The 22,323-nt window shown below is 48.2% G+C and overlaps 1 protein-coding gene and 1 long non-coding RNA gene across 2 annotated transcripts in view; both read left to right on the top strand.

The window, feature by feature from the left end:
- The window catches only part of LOC120921651, a 61,400-nt gene extending 43,406 nt beyond the window's left edge, over window positions 1–17,994 (top strand). The window contains exons 5-6 of the mRNA XM_040334166.1: window positions 293–553; window positions 16,245–17,994. Of these exons, the coding sequence (XP_040190100.1) occupies window positions 293–553; window positions 16,245–16,369 (386 nt within the window). The 3' untranslated portion in view covers window positions 16,370–17,994. The remainder of the gene's footprint in view (window positions 1–292; window positions 554–16,244) is intronic.
- A 31-nt stretch (window positions 17,995–18,025) lies between these two features.
- On the top strand, window positions 18,026–20,506 carry LOC120921652. The gene is made up of 2 exons (XR_005744924.1): window positions 18,026–18,845; window positions 20,119–20,506. It is a non-coding gene; the product is annotated as an uncharacterized LOC120921652 (long non-coding RNA).
- The last annotated feature ends 1,817 nt before the right edge of the window (window positions 20,507–22,323 follow it).

Below are 22,323 nucleotides of genomic sequence, written 5' to 3'. Positions count from 1 at the left end.
AAACTTAACTAAACAAATTTCATTAAATAACGAATCAAAACGAAACAAATTTTTTCATCCTGCATCTTTATTACGGTGGTCGGGCACTCTTCTTTAATTATTTATGATTTATATGATTGGGACTTTTAGCGCAGCTTCACTTTTTCTCTATCCAGTAGATTTGCCGGTTGCAGTTTGGTGGAACCCGTTCACCTGTCTCTGGTTGTGCTTTATTCTGATTATGGTGAGACAAACCCAAAACCTGTTCTAAGTAAAGCCTCTGACGTCTTCTCCCCATCTCTGTGTCTCTCAGTTCCGGTATCGGATCCGGTCCTGCATGTGAATTGTCTCCAGAATGGCAGCGCTGAGATCTCCTGCGAGGTAAAGAGCGGAACTGACCCCTCCATCTACCTGACTGTGAATGGAGAATTGAAGGTGAATGGCACCGGATCAGAGCGGGGGGTCCGTGTCACTGTGCCTCCTGTGTCACCCCCCGATTCCTGGAATATCAGCTGCTCCGCAAAGAACAACATCAGTGAGAAATCCACCAATCAGACGCATGCCAATTGTCCAGGTGAGTGACGTGTGTGTCCTTTAACTCCGTATGTACCTGAGTGGTGTTCCCCATCGTTATTGCACAGTACATCTCTGCTTGCAGGCTCAGGACTGAGTTGGGTTTCAGGTTATGGTTGGGTTAGGCTTTGGGTGAAGGTTAAATTAGGGTTTAAGATCATCTCCAGACAAATATAATATAATATCATCTCCCTCCCACTCTTCCCTCCTCCAACTGATTCATGGCATCAGAAAAAAAATATCTAAATTTAATCACCGACAACTGCGGTCACATGACATTCCAGTCCCCAGTCTTCTGTTCTTCAGTTTACAAGAAGTGGGGCCCCCTCCAGGTGTCCACATCGCTATCTGCATGACCTGGATACTGCCCATTGTCTGCCCAGCAGTGGGGTCCCTCTCCAGGTGTCCACATCGCTATCTGCATGACCTGGATACTGCCCATTGTCTGCCCTGCAGTGGGGTCCCTCTCCAGGTGTCCACATCGCTATCTGCAAGACCTGGACACTGCCCATTGTCTGCCCAGCAGTGGGGTCCCTCTCCAGGTGTCCACATCGCTATCTGCATGACCTGGACACTGCCCATTGTCTGCCCAGCAGTGGGGTCCCTCTCCAGGTGTCCACATCGCTATCTGCATGACCTGGACACTGCCCATTGTCTGCCCAGCAGTGGGGTCCCTCTCCAGGTGTCCACATCGCTATCTGCATGACCTGGATACTGCCCATTGTCTGCCCAGCAGTGGGGTCCCTCTCCAGGTGTCCACATCGCTATCTGCAAGACCTGGACACTGCCCATTGTCTGCCCAGCAGTGGGGTCCCTCTCCAGGTGTCCACATCGCTATCTGCATGACCTGGACACTGCCCATTGTCTGCCCAGCAGTGGGGTCCCTCTCCAGGTGTCCACATCGCTATCTGCATGACCTGGACACTGCCCATTGTCTGCCCAGCAGTGGGGTCCCTCTCCAGGTGTCCACATCGCTATCTGCATGACCTGGACACTGCCCATTGTCTGCCCAGCAGTGGGGTCCCTCTCCAGGTGTCCACATCGCTATCTGCATGACCTGGATACTGCCCATTGTCTGCCCAGCAGTGGGGTCCCTCTCCAGGTGTCCACATCGCTATCTGCAAGACCTGGACACTGCCCATTGTCTGCCCAGCAGTGGGGTCCCTCTCCAGGTGTCCACATCGCTATCTGCAAGACCTGGACACTGCCCATTGTCTGCCCAGCAGTGGGGTCCCTCTCCAGGTGTCCACATCGCTATCTGCATGACCTGGACACTGCCCATTGTCTGCCCAGCAGTGGGGTCCCTCTCCAGGTGTCCACATCGCTATCTGCATGACCTGGATACTGCCCATTGTCTGCCCAGCAGTGGGGTCCCTCTCCAGGTGTCCACATCGCTATCTGCAAGACCTGGACACTGCCCATTGTCTGCCCAGCAGTGGGGTCCCTCTCCAGGTGTCCACATCGCTATCTGCATGACCTGGACACTGCCCATTGTCTGCCCAGCAGTGGGGTCCCTCTCCAGGTGTCCACATCGCTATCTGCATGACCTGGATACTGCCCATTGTCTGCCCAGCAGTGGGGTCCCTCTCCAGGTGTCCACATCGCTATCTGCATGACCTGGATACTGCCCATTGTCTGCCCAGCAGTGGGGTCCCTCTCCAGGTGTCCACATCGCTATCTGCAAGACCTGGACACTGCCCATTGTCTGCCCAGCAGTGGGGTCCCCTCCAGGTGTCCACATCACTATCTGCATGACCTGGATACTGCCCATTGTCTGCCCAGCAGTGGGGTCCCTCTCCAGGTGTCCACATCGCTATCTGCAAGACCTGGACACTGCCCATTGTCTGCCCAGCAGTGGGGTTCTCTCAGGATCCAGAAGAGGAATGATGTCAGTTTGAGACCCGGATGGTGTGGGCACATCTTCAGTGCTACGGTAGGCTAGCGGTCCTCTCAGGATCCAGAAGAGGAATGATGTCAGTTTGAGACCCGGATGGTGTGGGCACATCTGCAGTGCTACGGTAGGCTAGCGGTCCTCTCAGGATCCAGAAGAGGAATGATGTCAGTTTGAGACCCGGATGGTGTGGGCACATCTGCAGTGCTACGGTAGGCTAGCGGTCCTCGACACCCAGAAACGATGCTGATGAGGGACGAGACAGCAGACGTAGGTTGGTATGCAGTATTTTACTTTCCAAGAAAAAGTAACGACCATGTGAGATACTGTAGGTCAGGGGGTAGGAGGGAGTTAATATTTGTTTTCGTCTTTCGTCGGACCAGTTCCCGCGGACATGTTTGGTCGTGTGTAGGGCCGACCGGACAATTTTACGGCCGACCGGACAGGTTTCCAGCGGACAACTGTTTCTTAGCATGCTAAGAAACATGTGCGCTGGAACCATGCCTGCCGGACATGTCCGATGGTCAGTATGACTCATCAGACATGTCCACTGGCCCGAGAACCCGCGCATGATGTCGAAGTGATTCGATGCATGCGTGGAAGCATTGAACTTCCGGGTTCGCGCACGTCGCCGTCACGTCACCGCGTATTCTGTCCGTGCGGATTTTGGTTTGATGGTGTGTACAACCATCAGACCAAAAATCTCCAAGCGGACATGTCCGATGAAAACGGTCCGCAGACTGTTTTCATCGGACAGGTCCGCTCGTCTGTACTCGGCCTTACGTTAAACCCAAAGAAGCTTAAAAATCTCTGTAGTATAGTAATATGCTCAACAAAACAAAAAGGCTTAGTTGATGATTCCCCTCAATTTTTTTTCAAGATTTGGCAACTGTGGGATGACTACGAGTCCGGTCCAGAAGTAGATAGCTCTAGTTGATAACTCGCTGCTGTATTGAATTTGTATAGACTTGATTTCGGGTTCAGTGATGCCTTTTTAACGAAAAGGATGTTTTATTTTTTCATTTTGTTTTTTTTGTTTACTTTGCTGTCCATCTTTAACGTACCGTTTACTATTTGATAATGCTTACGTTCTTTTTGTGCTAATTTCCGGTAACAGCCAGTGTTTTCATCTGTTCTTTTTGTTTTTTTTTTGTTTTCTTTTTGTATATTTCTTTTTTTTCTTTACTTTGTACTACTTACTTGTATGTTGACATATGTGCTTTATATGTTATATAAAAACTTCAAAATAAACAATTAAAAAACAAAAACAAAAAAAAAAGGCTGCACATAAAACTGCAATGACAACAATTCATAGCATACAAGATATTACAAAATCTGCCTACAACATGCACAAGCTGACTATTCTTTTTAGCAAATAAGCATGTACAATGTATCCGATAGGCCTACCAAACATCTATCAACTTGGGTCTTTCTTCCTGGTGATGGAGTTGTCATCCAGGATCTTCCAGACTGCTTGTTTCTCCAAAGTCCTCCAAAAAACTGTTGCTCCCTTGTTCCCGATCACATGGCTTGTTCAAAGTCCTTTCTTCTCCCCCTCACTTCCTGCCACCTCATTTCCTGTACAGAGTTCACGAAACAGCCCAACAGGTTCATTAGCATATACTGTAGATGGGGAGACCTCGCTTCTAAAAAGAACACATGTAACTAAAATCTAATAATTATGTAGCGGTACTCCCGAAGGAGCTGCTGGTTTGTTTTGGGTGGCATGTTACCTCGTGTGTCTCCGCTGTCTAGGGGTGTCTGATGAAAGTTGAAGCAAATGGAATGTCCACATGTCTTTTCTGTGCTCTTTTTTACCCAGCCGGGCAAAACAGTAAAACTTGGTGAGGAAAGTAGAGATAGTAGAAATGAGGAATAACAGATTCAGGCGTACATAATAGGGAAACAGTCCTGCTTCCAATGACAACTCCTTTTCTCCACCACTCCAGCCGGAATGGGTATAATGCACCTGGCAGCCAGAGTGTCACTCGGAACTTGGGCACAAGTCTCTGCCACAGACCCTCCCTTTGGCTGCAACAATGGAAATTCGACACCCAGGTCTCCTTCAGGTAGTTCAGTAGGTTACCGGCAGATATGCGACCGATGTCCAGCCTCTCAGCACCCGGTTACCTTGGTCCCCGGTGGATGGTCAGAACCCTCTTGGAACACCAGCCTCTCTTGGTAATCCTCAGTCAGACTCTCCACCGATCAGCTTCCTCTCTCACAGGACCAACGCCTGGGACCCCTTTTAGCTTTGGGACCCAGTCGATCACTAGGCCCCATCCACAGCTCAAATGCTCCAGGCCAACATGGTCCCGGAACATGGAACACCGCGTAGCACGCGCGCCCCGGCCCGGAAGGCCATCTCGCTGGGGCGCCATGGTATGGCCATCCTAAAGGTGGGCGCCACACGTGAAAAAGAACTCTCTAAAAAAAATGGCATCCGCCCCATAAATACCCCCTCCCAGCATGCCCAGCAAGGAAATCCCCTACTGATAGGCCACCGGGAGAAAGCATCCAAATCTCTGACTCAACTGCTGCCACCTACCGACCTGGGGTGAGATCAGCACCCCAGGAACGACAAAGCGAGCCCACAGCACAGCCAAAGCTGAGACAGAAGCCTTAAATTTGAATCAATCAATGTGGTCAGAGTTACTTAACTCTCTGACCCCTCTAAATTTACACTAGCACCGGTTCTGGAAAGCAACCCGACGCTACAATTACTTCAGATCTAAACTAATAGAAAATCACCGACATAGAAACACAAGATGGTCTTTAGAATAACCAATTTCCCTTGCTAATGTTTAGAGAAACAGCTGTGAAATATGAACTATTCCTCTATAAAGGACGCTCCAATACATAACAAGTGAACAAAAAATCTCTACTACAGTCCATCCCCGGAGATCCCATTATTCCCCCATTGGGTGCCCACAATTTGCCTCTTACACCACGTAGAGAAGTTGAAGTCAGGCAGCCAATCCCAGCCCTTGACTCAAAGACCCCTTTGTCCTTCCTGTGACCATAAAGTGTCACTGCTCTCTGCCTATGTCAGTGACCAAGGGGAGTGGTTAGAGACAGAGATGAAGGCTAAGCTAATGACTATTGATAAGAAGTCAGTATCAGTGCTGTTTGGTCTTCTTATGCCCTGACCTTTGTCCGACCAAATTCACATCGGAGGAAAAGAGAACATGTTCTCTGTGTAAACTCTGATGGAATTCATAGGAATTTCTGATGGAATTACTCCGATACGGCATGCACACGGTCCGAATTTCAGACGGAAAAAGTCTGTCGTACTTTTTCCATTGGAAATTCCGATCGTGTGTACGAGGCATTAGGTTGCAAATTTTTGTAGAAAGGAGGAATATGTTGGAAACAAATGATGGAGCAGATTATGGAGGTATCACCATGTTTCAGTGCTTGGAAGGGTGTGCATAAGTCCATTCCATCCTTGACTAAAGCCCATAGGAAGCTGGTGGAGTTTGTCTTCCTGGCAGCATGGCTAAGGCCTGGCGCCAACCGTTCCTTCATATTGCTGAGGTTAAACAGCGCCTTATGGGAACCATGGTGCATAAGAAGCTTGTGTCTATTCTCACGGACACCCACTCCAAGTTCCTGAGAGGTGGGACCCTTGGATTACCTTTAATGACCATTTAGGTCTGGTCTGCGCCCTGCTTTCGATATGACCATCTCCATGGCCCCTCCTAGGGTAGCACAGTGGACTGAACCGCACAGGACACTCTCCACCCTCTTTTTCCTCTCCCCCAGGCAAGTTCCCCCTAGCCATTGCTTCCCCTTCTATCCTTTAGGCCAGTGTTTCCCAACTCCAGTCCTCAAGGCACACCAACAGGTCATGTTTTCAGGATTTCCCTCAGATGAAACGGCCGTGGTAATTACTAAGGCAGTGAAACTGATCAAATCACCTGCGCAAAATAATGGAAAGCCTGAAAACATGACCTGTTGGTGTGCCTTGAGGACTGGAGTTGGGAAACACTGCTTTAGGCCACTTAAGCTGGTAAGTGACCCTCTTTTACCCCTTCCCTCTGGCTTTTGGCCCCCCTGTCCATGGAGTTGGAGGGCTTTTCCTGAGGTGTACATTTTTCATTGGCAATACATTTTACTAGACTTGTTACTAGACGTGTTTGGTCTTTCCTACCTATTTTTTCAGCTTCAGAAATTTTGTGGACTTTATCTTGTGTATGTAGCCAAGTCCCGGGCCTCTCCAGGCCTAATGATGACCTCCAGAGATAGAGACAGCTGACATCCTTCTATGTAGAGTGGGTTACAAGGCATGGTGGGTGTAATGTAAGATAGATTCATTGGCGCCAGACACTTCTTGAATGCAAAGAGATTTATTGTCTCTCAAACAGAACTGTGGGGGAGAGGTTTGGCGCCAGGGCACCCTTTAGTAGTTGCGATGTTAATTTAGAAGACTCCGAGACTTCTATAGGCAGACAGCCATGCAAGGAAAGGCATCCATAACGACACCACATCTGCATGAGTAGGACCGCTGTCACCTATGGCAACAATCTTCAAACAGTTTCTAACAATGGTTGTAATGAACTTCTTCGCCTCTTCTACCATCTCCTATTGTAGATCTTCACTCAACTGAGCTCCCAGTCTATCACTTAGACCCGCTGATCCCCTGCCACTGGATGTCCTGAGCTCTTCCAACTTTCTTGTTCAGTATCTTCCTCAAGCGTCACCCCCGCTTCCCTGCTGGGTCCATAGGTTGGCACTCACAGATACTCCTCCAGTGTCACCCCACTGGCTTGCTCGGTCCCTGGCTTGGCACACAATACTGTACTCATTCCCATAGCACGGGTTTTCTTACTAATCTTTTCAATAAACATGTTATACTTGTATGTATACTATGTAGTTGGTTTTGCACAGAGCAGCCCCGATCCTCCTCTTCTCGGGTCCCTCCCAGGGCCCCTCACCCTTTTTGTGAAGGTAAATTGGGTATCTGGCGCTCCAGGAGGCCATGCCCTTAGTTTGTAATAATGCACATTTGATTAGTCAGTCTTTAGGTAAAAACAAAGTCGAACCAACGGTAAAGAGGTGATTTAAAAAGAGGCCGCCATCCTCAGAGTGTGTCCAGCAACTCTGCAAAACATATAAAAGAAACAGGGGGGGGGGGCGCTTCTCTAAGTGTAGTATTAAAACAGTAACATTTATTGCACGATCCCCCCCCCCATCTGAGCCACATGGCCACTTAAATATGCGGCAGCCATTTTCAAACCAAACCTTTTCTAAACAACCATCAAAGTCCACCAAACCATCTGTGTCTTGAGTTAGTTAAACAATCTACTTGTTGGTCTCATAAATAGGTAATAATCCCAATCCATACATTTATATTTCTTATATACATCACAAACTTATTGCACAGCATACAGTTACTTTCACAAACATTTTAGGTCGTATTAAATGGGTCCTATAGAGGAGGTAAGTGTCCCAAACAACAGACCCAGCTACAATAACAAACATCCAATTAAAATCCCTCCATTATACCAAAAGATGAAAGATTTGCTCTTTTGCGAAGCAGAACCTCCCTAACACATCGGAGAGAGAAAACAAATCCCTTTGCCTCAGGACAACAAAGGATTTCAAACAGTTTGATGTCCTGGACTGGGATCTGCTCTCCCTCCTTCCTCTTCTGGTGTGTTGGAGGTTCTGTTCGCTCCATAATATCTTGGCTCGCCATTACTGATGTGAAAATTCCACTATACGATGTGCGTAATCCAAGTCTCCTGCGCTAATAGATCGACCCTTTCAGCCTTTTGGTATAACACATCCCTTTACACCCCGTATCTTCCCAAATAACACAGACATGACCACCGTCCTCACATCCTGAGCTCCACAGGCAGACTTGCTGATAATGGGAGCAATCTTCATTTATATAACAATAGATCGTGTTAGCTTTACATTCGGCCAATCAAGCACAGGCATTCCTTCAAACAGGAGGAGTCATACAAATCTCAACCAATGAACAATGACTAGGGGAGTTTATGGGCATGTCTGGGCAGGGGCAGTGTGTATGATTCCCCGCCCCTGGTGCCACATGGCTGGCCTAAGTACTCATGAACACTGCCCGCCTCCGACCACAATGCACACAAAGAATCCAGTTTTTACCATTTGTATGAATCCTTATTCTGTATTGTTCAGAGAACAACACATACCCGGATTATACTACCGTTCCTGAGGATGGGAGATTATCTGCAGGAACACACCATGGCCTCCCGAAGTGTTGATCAGACAAACAGAGACACACGAGTGTACATCCCCCATAACCAAAAATGTCTTTGCAGAGTGAACACATCCCCCCAGACGATCGTCTGTGCATTATACAGGGGCCCTTTGCTGGTGGACATATCCCCACTCTGCAAACATTTCTCCACATCTTACAGGAAGCTTTTCACTACCAAACGGGTCTCAACTTGCGTCAGTCTGCCCCAGTCAGCTCTTTAGAGCGGGCTGCAGGAGAACTATCACTGGGAGACACTATGACAATACATATTAAATACATCTTCATAAAATTTCCACAATAGTATCTTCCTCAAGCGCTTCCCTGCTGGGTCCCTAGCTTGGCACTTTGGATACCTTCAAGCTTCACCTCTGCTGACCGGCTCAGTCCCTGGCTTGACACACAAGGCTGCTCTGCAAGCATCACCTCCGCTGGTTGAGTCCCTGACTTGATACCCACTGAAGTTTCCCGATTCTTCACCATGCCCGTTCGGTGATAATATGGTTCCGGTCCCTTGTACCTCTGACCACTCACACGTTCTCCGGCCGGCAGAACCGTCACTTCTGGTTGGACTGCAAGCAGCAATCCCAACCCTGCACTGCTCTCTCACTTCTGGATAGGCCCTCAGACAGCCTAGCAGCCAGATGCCCCCGGGATAGACCCAATCTCTGGCCTGGCAGCCCAGAGCATACGACACACGTCCACCCAGACAGCCGTCCAGGTGGCACAGAACACAGATCACTTGACTCCACCCAAATATATAGGCTCTCCCAGCAGGCCACAGGATTCAAGAAAACCCCTGCTCATTGGCTGAGACACCCCATATACCCATAACCTGATCTTGGGTTGTCCTTCTCATATCCTGTACCACCAATGGCCCGGCCATCTAGTGGCAGAAGAGAAAAGTACAACAAGGCCAAACTTAGGGAGAAATCAATGGATGTCTCATCAACAGTTTAACTATGGTATTACTTCTGACAAGGAATTTGGTGAGGAGCTCCCTGACTAAACCCCAGGGTGCTACATGTTTTAAGGAGGCAGCTTGTGTAAATGTGTTGGATATCTCCTCAGATCCCCTCTCTGCACCCCGTGTGAATTTCTCTTGCAATAATGATGGAAGTGCAAGTGTCTCCTGCGTGTTAGAGAAGAATGAGGATGTATCTTATAACTGGACAGTGAAAGGGTTTTTTCTTCCTGGAAATCACTCCCGTAATATCACCATTATTAATGAAGAAGTCATCTCTGACCCTCTGAATCTGAATGTCAGCTGAGAGCAACAACACCAACATTTTCTGCCCAGGTGAGTAGAGAGTTACCTCTGCTCCCTGTCCTTCCCCATGCTCTCCCTCAGTTCCCTGTCCTTCCCTGCACTCTCCCTCTGCTCCCTGTCCTTCCCAAAACTCACACTCTGCTCCTTGTCCTTCCCCACATTCACACTCTGTTCCCTGTCCTTCCCAAAACTCACACTCTGCTCCCTGTCCTTCCCCATGCTCTCCCTCAGTTTCCTGTCCTTCCCTGCACTCTCCCTTTACTCCCTGTCCTTCCCAAAACTCACACCCTGCTCCCTGTCCTTCCCCACACTCACACTCTGCTCCCTGTCCTTCCCCACACTCACACTCTGCTCCCTGTCCTTCCCCACACTCACACTCTGCTCTCTGTCCTTCCCCACATGCACACTCTGTTCCCTGTCCTTCCCCACACTCTGTTCCCTGTCCTTCCCCATGCTCTCCCTCAGTTCCATGTCTTTCCCCACACTGTTCCTCAGTTCCCTGTCCTTCCCCACGCTCTTGTCCTTCCCCATGCTCTTCTTTGGTTACCTGTCCTTCCTCACACTCTCCCTGTCCTTCCCCATGCTGTCCTCAGTTCCCTCTCCTTCCCCACACTCTCTCTTGGTTCCCTGTCCTTCCCCACACTTTCCCTCGGTTCTCTGTCCTTTCCCACACTCTGCCTCGGTTCCTTGTCCTTCCTTATAGTCACATTTTTCCTCTTGCTCTGCTCTCTGTCCTTCCCCATGCTCATAGTATGATAATTGTCCTTTTCCATACTCTCCCTACCCTATCTCTATTAGTAACGGGTGAATCAGTGTCAGGGTCCGGATCTAGTGGCACACCATGCTGTCACCCTACAATTACTTCTGGTCCCCCGTGACAGGGAGTCCACAAAGTCCACTTCTGGTTAAGTTGGTCATGGCTTGTGAAGAAGTCAAACCTTTAGCCACCTAAACCCATTAGCTAGCAACGTAATCCCTCCGGAGATGATTCTGGATGATGTTTGCTTCTCTCTGATTCTGCCAGGGAAGGTGAAAGCGATGGTCTAAGTTCCTAAAAGAAGTTGAAGCTTGTGAGTAAGTTGGAAGTCACCTGCCAACATCCAGCAGATGGAACATGTCATCCTTCGTCTTTCCACAAGTGGGGAGGGAATTTTTTTTCTTAGGGGATGCTTAAATCACTTTGAATTACATGCCAGCAAGGAAATGATGGGATGGACAAGGAGGCAGTATTGTACCCTGTGGCCAAAGATCTTTTCTGAGTGACAGAGGGACTGATACTGAGATGGAGTAGAAGAGAGAACCATGGCGTGTTTAGTCAACAGGTGGAATTGCTACAACGTTTTTGGCAGCAACGTAAGGGAAGTTTTTTCCATAACACATCTTGTTAAGTAGTAACAGGATCACACAATAGATCACATGGCCTGGGTCAGCCTCAAATTCATTGGAGCAGGGTCCTCCAGGGTAGAAGCAAGGGCAGAGACTACCCATGGGTGTGCTGCCATTGAGTTAGTCAGAAAATACCATTTAAATTACCATTAATTGACATAAACTGGCCACTTTATGCATTTTATGCACAACGTAAACATAGCTGCCATGATACCCCTTAACATCCATACAAGTTACTAATCCTTTAGACAGCCTAGGTGACTCAGAGATGTGACCTTTAGGCCAGACTTGCCATCTTTTAGCTCAGAAGACACAATCAACATTATCATAAATATAAACACAGAACTTCTTCACACAATAGCAGAGTTAATTAACACAAACAACAATGGGCGAAATACTCTTAGAGCCCACACAAACTTATTTACAATAAACACATTATAGCCAACAACAGACAGACAGGTGAGTGGAGTTGATGACATCATCATATTTTATGAGCCCCAACATTATGAAGCCATCACTACAATATGGCATATACAGGGTTCCCAGAGTCTGTGTGTTTTGGGGGGACATGGACTTGAATCCAAAGTAACATTACTTCAAGGTCCCCAGGCATACACCTCACAAAGAGTATTGTTCCCTTAAAATCCAGGGCCCATAATCAGAAGGCAAGAGGCCAGCATTCAGTCCTCTCCAAAAGCCTCTGTCCCGGCTAGGTCTGTCACACACACGTTCCTGAAAATGAAAAAGGTGCTATGCTGGGGGGGGTCCCCTCCAGAAAGGTCCCCTCCAGAAAGGTCCCCTCCATATGTTGAGTGAAGAAATGTCACCAGCACACCAAGGATTCTTCAAAATAGGTCCAAAGCTTTATTTCCGTAGTCAGATGGTAAACATAAGGCAGTGTTTCGGAGCTACGCAGAGCCCCTTCATCAGGCAAGTCACTTGAAAAGAGAAAATAAAGCTTTGGCCCATTTTAAAGAATCCTTGGAGTGCTGGTGACATTTCTTCACTCAACATATGGAGGGTACCTTGCAGGCGGGACCCCCCTAGCATAGCACCTGGTACCCATGTTGATGAGGATAAGTGATTCATCTACACATTCATAGCTGGGAAGATGTAGGATTCTACATGGGGAATAATAAAATAAAGTAACCCCCAGATTTCCAGCCTACCTTTACATATTCTGACCAACTCCTCCACAGCTGAATGTCAACATATGGACTGGGCTCTGGCTGACGTCTATGACCATATTTTGTCACTGTCCTCACCCAGGATGCCCATCAGCATTTATATGAGCCACCAAGTATAGGGATAGTGGTTGCTAGGATGCTGGTGACTGCCTTCACCTTGGCAACCAACAACGCTAGCAGCCTACGAGATGTTACAACCATTTTTTATTGGGGGTAGTAATACCACCGAATAAGCAATGGCTGATGATACTTCCATCAAGAGGTTTGGGTGGGCAAAAAGGCTGAATAGTTTGGCTGGTCCTTGACCCCCAAACAAGAGGGTACGAAGCAAACCCTGCTCTGCCAATCACTTGAGTGGTCCTTCCCCATGTTCACTCTATAATTCCTCTTCTTCTTAGCAGTAATTCCTCATCCTTCCCCGTACTCTGCTCCTCTCACCATTTCTTTCTCTCTTTTCATCTCCTCACCGCACCTCACCTCTACACTCTTCTTGTTTCTACCTTTATTTCCTTTCTTCCCCTTTTCTTTCTTGTCTTCTACTTCCTCATCATCTCCTCCTTTGTAAGTTTCCTCAATTTCTTTTCAGCTCCACCCTCTACACCTTATGTGATCTTCTCCTGCCAAAACAATGGAAGTGTCAGTGTCTCTTGTGTGGTAGAGAAGGATCAGGATGTCACTTATAATTGGACAGTGAATGGGACAGTATTTAATGGAGACCCCTCCCCTAATATCACCTTCAATAACGAAGATCTCAAGACTGGCCCAATGAATGTCAGCTGTTCTGTACAAAACTCAGTGAGCATGAAAGAGAGCAACAACACCCAAATCTCCTGCCCAGGTGAGTAGAGAGTGACCTCTCCTCCCTGTCCTTTCTTATGCTGATACTCTGCTCCCTGCCCTTCCCCACACTCACACTCTCTCCCCCCGTCCTTCCCCACACTCTCCTCCCGTCCTTCCCCACACTCTCCTCCCGTCCTTCCCCACACTCACACTCTCCTCCCCGTCCTTCCCCACACTCGCACTCTGCTCCCCGTCCCTCCCCACACTCACACTCTGCTCCCCGTCCTTCTCCACACTCACACTCTGCTCCCTGCCCTTCCCCACACTCACACTCTCTCCCCCCGTCCTTCCCCACACTCTCCTCCCGTCCTTCCCCACACTCACACTCTCCTCCCCGTCCTTCCCCACACTCGCACTCTCCTCCCCGTCCCTCCCCACACTCACACTCTGCTCCCCGTCCTTCCCCACACTCACACTCTGCTTCCCGTCCTTCCCCACACTCACACTCTGCTCCCTGCCCTTCCCCACACTCACACTCTGTTCCCCGTCCTTCCCCACACTCACACTCTGCTCCCCATCCTTCCCCACACTCACACTCTGCTCCCCATCCTTCCCCACACTCACACTCTGCTCCCCGTCCTTCCCCACCCTCGCACTCTGCTCGCCGTCCTTCCCCACACTCACACTCTTCTCCCCGTCCTTCCCCACACTCACATTCTGCTCCCCATCCTTCCTCACACTCACACTCTCCTCCCCGTCCTTCCCTACACTCACACTCTGTTCCCCGTCCTTCCCCACACTCACACTCTGCTCCCCGTCCTTCTCCACACTCACACTCTGTTCCCCGTCCCTCCCCACACTCACACTCTGTTCCCCATCCTTCCCCACACTCATACTCTCCTCCCCATCCTTCCCCACACTCACACTCTTTTCCCCGTCCTTCCCCACACTCACATTCTGCTCCTCGCCCTTCTTCACACTCACACTCTCCTCCCCGTCCTTCTCCACACTCACACTCTCCTCCCCGTCCTTCTCCACACTCACACTCTCCTCCCCGTCCTTCCCCACACTCACACTCTCCTCCCCGTCCTTCCCCACACTCACACTCTCCTCCCCATCCTTCCCCACACTCACACTCTGCTCCCCGTCCTTCCCCACACTCACACTCTGCTCCCCGTCCTTCTCCACACTCACACACTCCTCCCCGTCCTTCCCCACACTCACACTCTCCTCCCCGTCCTTCCCCACACTCACACTCTGCTCCCCGTCCTTCTCCACACTCACACTCTCCTCCTCGTCCTTCCCCACACTCACACTCTGCTCCCCATCCTTCCCCACACTCACACTTTGCTCCCTGCCCTTCCCCACACTCACACTCTGCTCCCCATCCTTCCCCACACTCACACTTTGCTCCCTGCCCTTCCCCACACTCACACTCTGCCCCCTGTCCTTCCCCACACTCACACTCTTCTCCCCGTCCTTCTCCACACTCACACTCTCCTCCCCGTCCTTCCCCACACTCACACTCTCCTCCCCGTCCTTCCCCACACTCACACTCTGCTTCCCGTCCTTCCCCACACTCACACTCTGCTCCCCGTCCTTCCCCACACTCACACTCTGCTCCCCGTCCTTCCCCACACTCGCACTCTGCCCCCCATCCTTCTACACACTCTGCTCCCCATCCTTCTACACACTCTGCCTTGGCATTCCTCTACGCTGAGCTTTATCAATGTATATCTGCTGTGTGATATCATCTAAGGCACTATTGAGTCTGACTGTTGGTATCTCCATATTAAGAGTAAGGTTTGGTGATATCAGTGCTGCTCACTGTTTTCCTTACTGGAGAGGAAGTTGTACTTGAGGCACTGCCATGCAAGGATCTCCTTGCTTCTGATTCCTCAATTTTGTAGATTTGTGCTTCCTCCACCTCTATCATTACCGCACCAGTCATCAGGACATTTGCGGGCAGCTTTGAAATGAGGAAGCATAGCCCTGCCTGTACCAAGATGGTCACCTCCAAAAAGCAACACAGTGCAAAACAAGGAATGATAGGCCAGTAATGAGGAAATGTTTAGCTGTTCGGAGGCCAGAGCAAATACTGGCCACTCGTCCTTTGTCCCCTCCTTGACTGTTTTTGCATGGCTTGCTATGGGGTCACCTGTAGGAAGAGAGGAGAAGACAGGGGGGACTCCAGAAGAAGAGGTAAGAGACCACTCTCTGCAATACCATTTTTTTTATTTTAACAAGAAACATATATAGACTTTACAATCACTTTAATAACAGACATTGTGATGTGGTAAATTTTTCATGGGTGGGGTTCCATATCCACTAAGAGGAGGAGAGTCTTGGTGATTTCAGGAATGGATTTAAGAATAGAGTCTTCAGACGGTACTGAAGATGGAGCATAGTAATCCAGACAACTGCAGAGTGTGACAGAATCTACGATTAGACACTGGTGTCATGGAGGTGTCACTAGAATGTTTCAGAATCCCTAGAGCAATGGGGCACAAAGGGGCACACTGGGTTCAGCAGAGGGGCAGTACTGGCAGCTTAAGAAGCTCAGGGGACCTAGTGAAGCTGTGTCCTGATTGGTTGCCACCCTGGCACTCCAGGTGAAACCCAGAAGTTCTGGTGGCCACACACCAAAGAGTAGACTCAGCATTGGATCGGAAAAGAGGGTGAGTGTGTTATAATTAGGGTTGTTATATAATGGAGAGTGAATGTAAGGTTCACAATGCTGGTTTTGGCACAAAACAAGTCAGAATTCCAGCTTGCATTGGATTAATAAAATAATTGTCCATCATTTCTGGTTTGCGTTTCTTCATTGTGAGTCTACAAGTGACATGTTCTGACTGAAGAGTGTCCACCTAATACAGATAAAAGCTGAAAAAACATTTTGAAAATATCTCACACTCTGATCTCTCCCATCTTTTGTAGATCAGCCTTGTTTCGAGTGTTTGAAGAATTCCCTAATTGGGGGCTCTGTGGCTCTGTTTGTGACACTGACCCCTGTCTTCATCGCCCATTGGTGCATTCTACGAGGTATGAAAAAGAAATCCTAGACCGTCTCCACATAGGACACACAGGAACAATCCGCCTTTCAACACGAGACAACAAGGACACAAGATCGGTGTTTGATTGATATAAAAAGATCTGGGTCTTCAGAACGGACTTTTACTGCAAAACGATCCCTTTATCACCTCTGCCTGGCTATGGAAGACATAAACATTTCCTACAATCCCTCCAAGTTCCCCGATACTACCCACCATCTTCTTGTATGACCTTATCGTGTCTATATTTCCCACAATCCCTCCTACTTCTATCCACGTCTTCTATGACCTCAGTGTGTCTACATTTCCCTTTTACAGTGTGTCTACATTTCCTTCAATCCCTCCTCTTTCCCAAGTACTACCCGCCATCTTCTTGTATGACCTCAGTGTGTCTACATTTCCTTCAATCACTCCTACTTCTATCCACGTCTTCTATGACCTCATCGTGTCTACATTTCGCACAATTCCTCCTATTTCCCCAGTACTACCCGCCATCTTCTTGTATGACCTCATTGTGTCTACATATCCTTCAATCTCTCCTTTTTATCCAATACTACTCACCATCTTCTTATATGAGCTGATCGTGTCTACATTTCCTACAATCCCCTCTTGTTTCCCCACCATTATCCTGTATGACCACAGCGAGTCTACACTTCCTATAACCCCCCCTCGTTCTCCAATACTACCCAACAACTTCTTGTATAATCTCAGTGTATCTACCATTCCTACAGTTCTTCCCCATTTCTTAATATTTCCATCCACCTACTTGTATGATTTCAGCCTTGTCTACATTTCCGACATTCCCTCCTGGCTCCCCCATACTACCTGCCATCTTCTTGTATGACCTCAGCATGTCTACATTTCCTATAAACCCTCCTTCTTCCTCCCCTACTACCTGCCAGCTTCTTGTATGACCTCAGCATGTCTACATTTCCTATAAACCCTCCTTCTTCCTCCCCTACTACCCACCATCTTCTTGTATGACCTCAGCATGTCTACATTTCCTATAAACTCTCCTTCTTCCTCCCCTACTACCCGCCATATTCTTGTATGACCTCAACATGACTACACTTCCTATAAACTCTCCTTCTTCCTCCCCTACTACCAGCCATCTTCTTGTATGACCTCAGCATGTCAACATTTCCTATAAACCCTCCTTCTTCCTCCCCTACTACCCGCCATCTTCTTGTATGACCTCAACATGTCTACATTTCCTATAAACCCTCCTTCTTCCTCCCCTACTACCCGCCATCTTCTTGTATGACCTCAACATGACTACACTTCCTACAATGCTTTTTTGTTCCCAAATAATACCTGACATTTTCTTGTATGATCTCAGCACATCTACATTTTCTACAATCCCTCCTCGTTTCCCAATACTGCCCACCACCTGGTTCTATGCCCTGAGCATGTCTACATTTCCTACAATCCCTCCTTCTTTGCCCCATAATATCCACCATCTTCTTGTATGACCTCAGTGTGTATGCATTGTATTCAGTCCCTCCATGTTCCCCAATACTACCCACCAACTTCTTGTATGTCCTACATTTCCTACAATCCCTCCTTCTTCCTCCCATTCTACCCACCATCTTCTTGTATGTCCTACATTTCCTACAATCCCTCCTTCTTCCTCCCATTCTACCCACCATCTTCTTGTATGACATCCGGATGTGTCACAGATGAAATTCTGGTGATCCTTCTAATCGTGTCCCACCTAAACTAATGCCCCTTTCCTGGATTTGCACTATAACTAGGAGTTCTTGCTTCTTTGTAATATAAATATTGTTATTTTTGGTTACATTTAATCCTCCTTCTTCCTTCCGTTCTACACACCATCTTCTTGTATGACCTCAGCAAGTCTACATTTCCTACAATCTCTCCATGTTCCCCAGTAATACCCACCATCTTCTTGTTGGACCCCAGCATGGTCTACATTTCTTACAATCTTTCCTCCTTTGCCTTATACTACCCGCCATTTTCTTGTATGACCTCAGCAAGTCTACATTTCCTATAATCCCTCCTTCTTCCTTCCATTCTTAATCACATGTTTTGGATTCATCTGCGTTCACAGGAGATACCAGCTAATTACTTGTTAATTGGGTCTCCAATCACCATCCCACTGGCCGTGTGATCAGTGGATCAGAGTATATATTCGATATCCATTTGTTGTGTATGTTAGCTATGATTAAGCACTGAGTTACAGTGTGAAATGCGTCAGCTTGCATCTGTTTTTTTGCTGTGGCATGTATTTTTGTGATATGATTTTACAATAAAGGAACCAATTTTTTTGGAGTGCGACTGTCCAAACCTTCCTTCCTACTTTTTGCATTCCTCCCATTCTACCCACCATCTTCTTGTATGACCTCAGCAAGTCTATGTTTCCTATAATCCCTCCTTCTTCCTCCCATTCTACCCGCCATCTTCTTGTATGACCTCAGCAAGTCTACATTTCTTACAGTTCTCCACCATCTTCTGGTATGACCTCAAGGTGTATGCATTGTATTCAGTCCCTCCATGTTCCCCAATACTACCCACCCTCTTCTTGGATGTCCAACATTTGGTACAATCCCTCCTTCTTCCTCCCATTCTACCCGCCATCTTCTTGTATGAGCTCAGCAAGTCTATGTTTCCTATAATCCCTCCTTCTTCCTACCATTTTACCCACCATCTTCTTGTATGGCCTCAGCAAGTCTACATTTCTTACAGTTCTCCACCATCTTCTGGTATGACCTCATGGTGTATGCATTGTATTCAGTCCCTCCATGTTCCCCAATACTACCCACCCTCTTCTTGGATGTCCAACATTTGGTACAATCCCTCCTTCTTCCTCCCCTACTACCCGCCATCTTCTTGTATGACTTTAGCATATCTACATTTCCTACAATCCCTCCTTCTTTCTCATATACTACCCACCCTCTTCTTGGATGTCCAACATTTGGTACAATCCCTCCTTCTTCCTCCTATACTACCCGCTATCTTCTTGTATGACTGTAGCAAGTCTACATTTCCTATAATCCTTCATTCTTCCTCCCATTCTACAATACATCTTCTTGTATGACCTCAGCAAGTCTGTTTTTCCTATAATCCAGGGATATGCAATTAGCGGACCTCCAGCTGTTTCAGAACTACAATTCCCATGAGGCATAGCAAGACTCTGACAGTCACAAGCATGACGCCCAGAGGCAAAAGCATGATGGGACTTGTAGTTTTGCAACAGCTGGAGGTCCACTAATTGCTTATCCCTATATAATCCCTCCTTCTTCCTCCCATTCTACCCACCATCTTCTTGTATGACTTCAGCAAGTCTACATTTCTTAGGCCCCATACACACGACCGAGTTTCTCGGCAGAATTCAGCCAGAAACTCGATCGGAGCCGTATTCTGCAGAGAAACCCGGTCGTGTGTACACTTTTGGCCGAGGAAACCGAGGAGGAACTCGTCGAGCCAAATAGAGAACATGTTCTCTATTTCCTCGTTAGTCAATGAGGAAACTCGGCTCGCTGAGATCCTCGGCGGCTTCACAAGGAACTTGACGAGCAAAACGATGTGTTTTGCCCGTCGAGTTTCTCGGACGTGTGTATGGGGCCTCACAGTTCTCCACCATCTTCTTGTATGACCTCAAGGTGTATGCATTGTATTCAATCCCTCCATGTTCCCCAGTACTACCCACCATCTTCTTGTATGACCTCAAGGTGTATGCATTGTATTCAATCCCTCCATGTTCCCCAGTACTACTCACCATCTTCTTGTATGACCTCAAGGTGTATGCATTGTATTCAGTCCCTCCATGTTCCCCAATACTACCCACCCTCTTCTTGTATGACCTCAGCAAGTCTACATTTCTTACAGTTCTCCATCATCTTCTTGTATGACCTCAGGGTGTATGCATTGTATTCAGTCCCTCCATGTTCCCCAATACTGCCCGCCATCTTCTTGTATGACATCCTCGATGTGTCACAGATGAATTTCCGGTGATCCCTCTAATCGTGTCCCACCTAAACTACTTCCCCATTTCCTGGATTTGCACTGTAACTAGGAGTTCCTGCTTCTATGTAATATAAATATTGTTATTTTTGGTTACATTTCATGCTATTTGTTTGAATTATCAGATGATTTTATTTGATGTATTTTATAAAGCTTTGTTGTATATGTTGTTTTAAATAATTACTTTCTATGGATTTTCTTTTCTATGGCTTGTACATGAAAGTATGAGAAACATGAATTCAATAGTTCAATGAATTAAGAGTTCTCATTCTTGTGTTCATCTATTGCAGTGGTTCTCAACCTGGGGGTCGGGACCCCCTCGGGGGTCAAATGATGATTTGCCAGGGGTCACCAGATCCTGGGCTGTTACCGAAGCCCGCACCACTCTCTCTCCCAGCCTTTTTGCAGCTGCACACTCACTGTTTTTTCAGCCGCCCATTCAGTTCACGGCATGGCTGGGGGGCTGAGACTAGAGCTCAGCTGACTGGTGAGGAATGTGAAGTGGGAGGGGCTGGAGGAGACCCTATCTCCTGATTTCGGCATAGGTGTCACTGCTACGAGAAACACCACAAAGTCGGAGAAACAGTGAAGCCGGAAACAGTGAGTAACACTACCTGTGAATATAATTGCCATTAAAATTCCCCACTACAGTACTCAGATCAGCAGATGACCTTGATCAGGAGCACCTAAGTTGGCCAATCAGAACTCCCTGCAGCACTGCCACTCATCCCAACCCCCCACCAGCACTGCCACTCATCCCAAACCCCCACCAGCACTGCCACTCATCCCAAACCCCCACCAGCACTGCCACTCATCCCAACCCCCCACCAGCACTGCCGCTCATCCCAAACCCCCACCAGCACTGCCACTCATCCCAAACCCCCCACCAGCACTGCCACTCATCCCAAACCCCCCCGACCAGCACTGCCACTCATCCCAAACCCCCCCACCAGCACTGCCACTCATCCCAAACCCCCCACCAGCACTGCCACTCATCCCAAACCCCCCACCAGCACTGCCACTCATCCCAAACCCCCCACCAGCACTGCCGCTCATCCCAACCCCCCACCAGCACTGCCGCTCATCCCAAACCCCCCTGCCAGCACTGCCGCTCATCCCATACCCCCCACCTACCCACCAAGGAGTAAGAGAAGGAAATAAAATAGAGAATACATGAAAGGGAGAGAAAAAGAGGGAGAGAAAGAGCAAGAAAGACAGCTGGAGAGGGATTGGGGTAAAAAAACAAGAAATTAGGATAGAGAGAGATAAAAGGGAAAGAAAGGAGAACATAGAGAGTGGTACAGCCTAAAACGTACCATAAGGGTTTTAATACTGTACAAGTGGAAGGGTCTCGGGAAGCGCTAAATGCTCATGGGTTAGGGGTGCAAACTACTTGTCTTGCCTTGGGTGCTGACAACCAGAGGCGTCCCTAGGGGGGGGGCCAGAGGGGGCCATGACCCCCCCCAACATCATGCTGTGCCCCACCATGTGCCCCCCCAAAAATTGCAATTTTTGTATTTTGCTCCCCGAGAGGGAGAGCGATCCCAGTCAGCTCTGCGGGGGATTCCTCCCCCTCCCTCTGCTCGCCGACACTGCATAATGCGAGCGCTCACACAACCAGATATTCTAGCCTGGGCCGTGTTAAAGTGTGTGCACTGCAGACTGCAGTACACTGTAATCACTGAACTACATTATCTCCATCCCTTCTCTCTCCCCCCCATCTGTCTCCCTCCCCCTCTCCTGTTCTTTCAAAACATTCACAATTTACTCTCACTTTCAGTTAGACAGATAATAAACGGTGCAAATTTCTTTCCTGCATCCACAGATTGCAGGAAATAAACTTGCATGATTCCCCCATCAACAGACAGTGGTGACAGGGGTATATCACAGTGGTGATAGGAGGCCCAGCAATTATATTCTCCCGACAAACAGTGATTATCACTAGTGACTATACAGTAACCACTAGTGATAATTATAAGAGA

This window comes from Rana temporaria, assembly GCF_905171775.1.
Source record: "Rana temporaria chromosome 2 unlocalized genomic scaffold, aRanTem1.1 chr2k, whole genome shotgun sequence".
In the NCBI taxonomy this organism is placed as follows: Eukaryota; Metazoa; Chordata; class Amphibia; order Anura; family Ranidae; genus Rana; species Rana temporaria.
The sequence above is the reverse complement of the archived record's forward strand: the minus strand, read 5'-3'. Positions and strand labels throughout refer to the sequence as shown.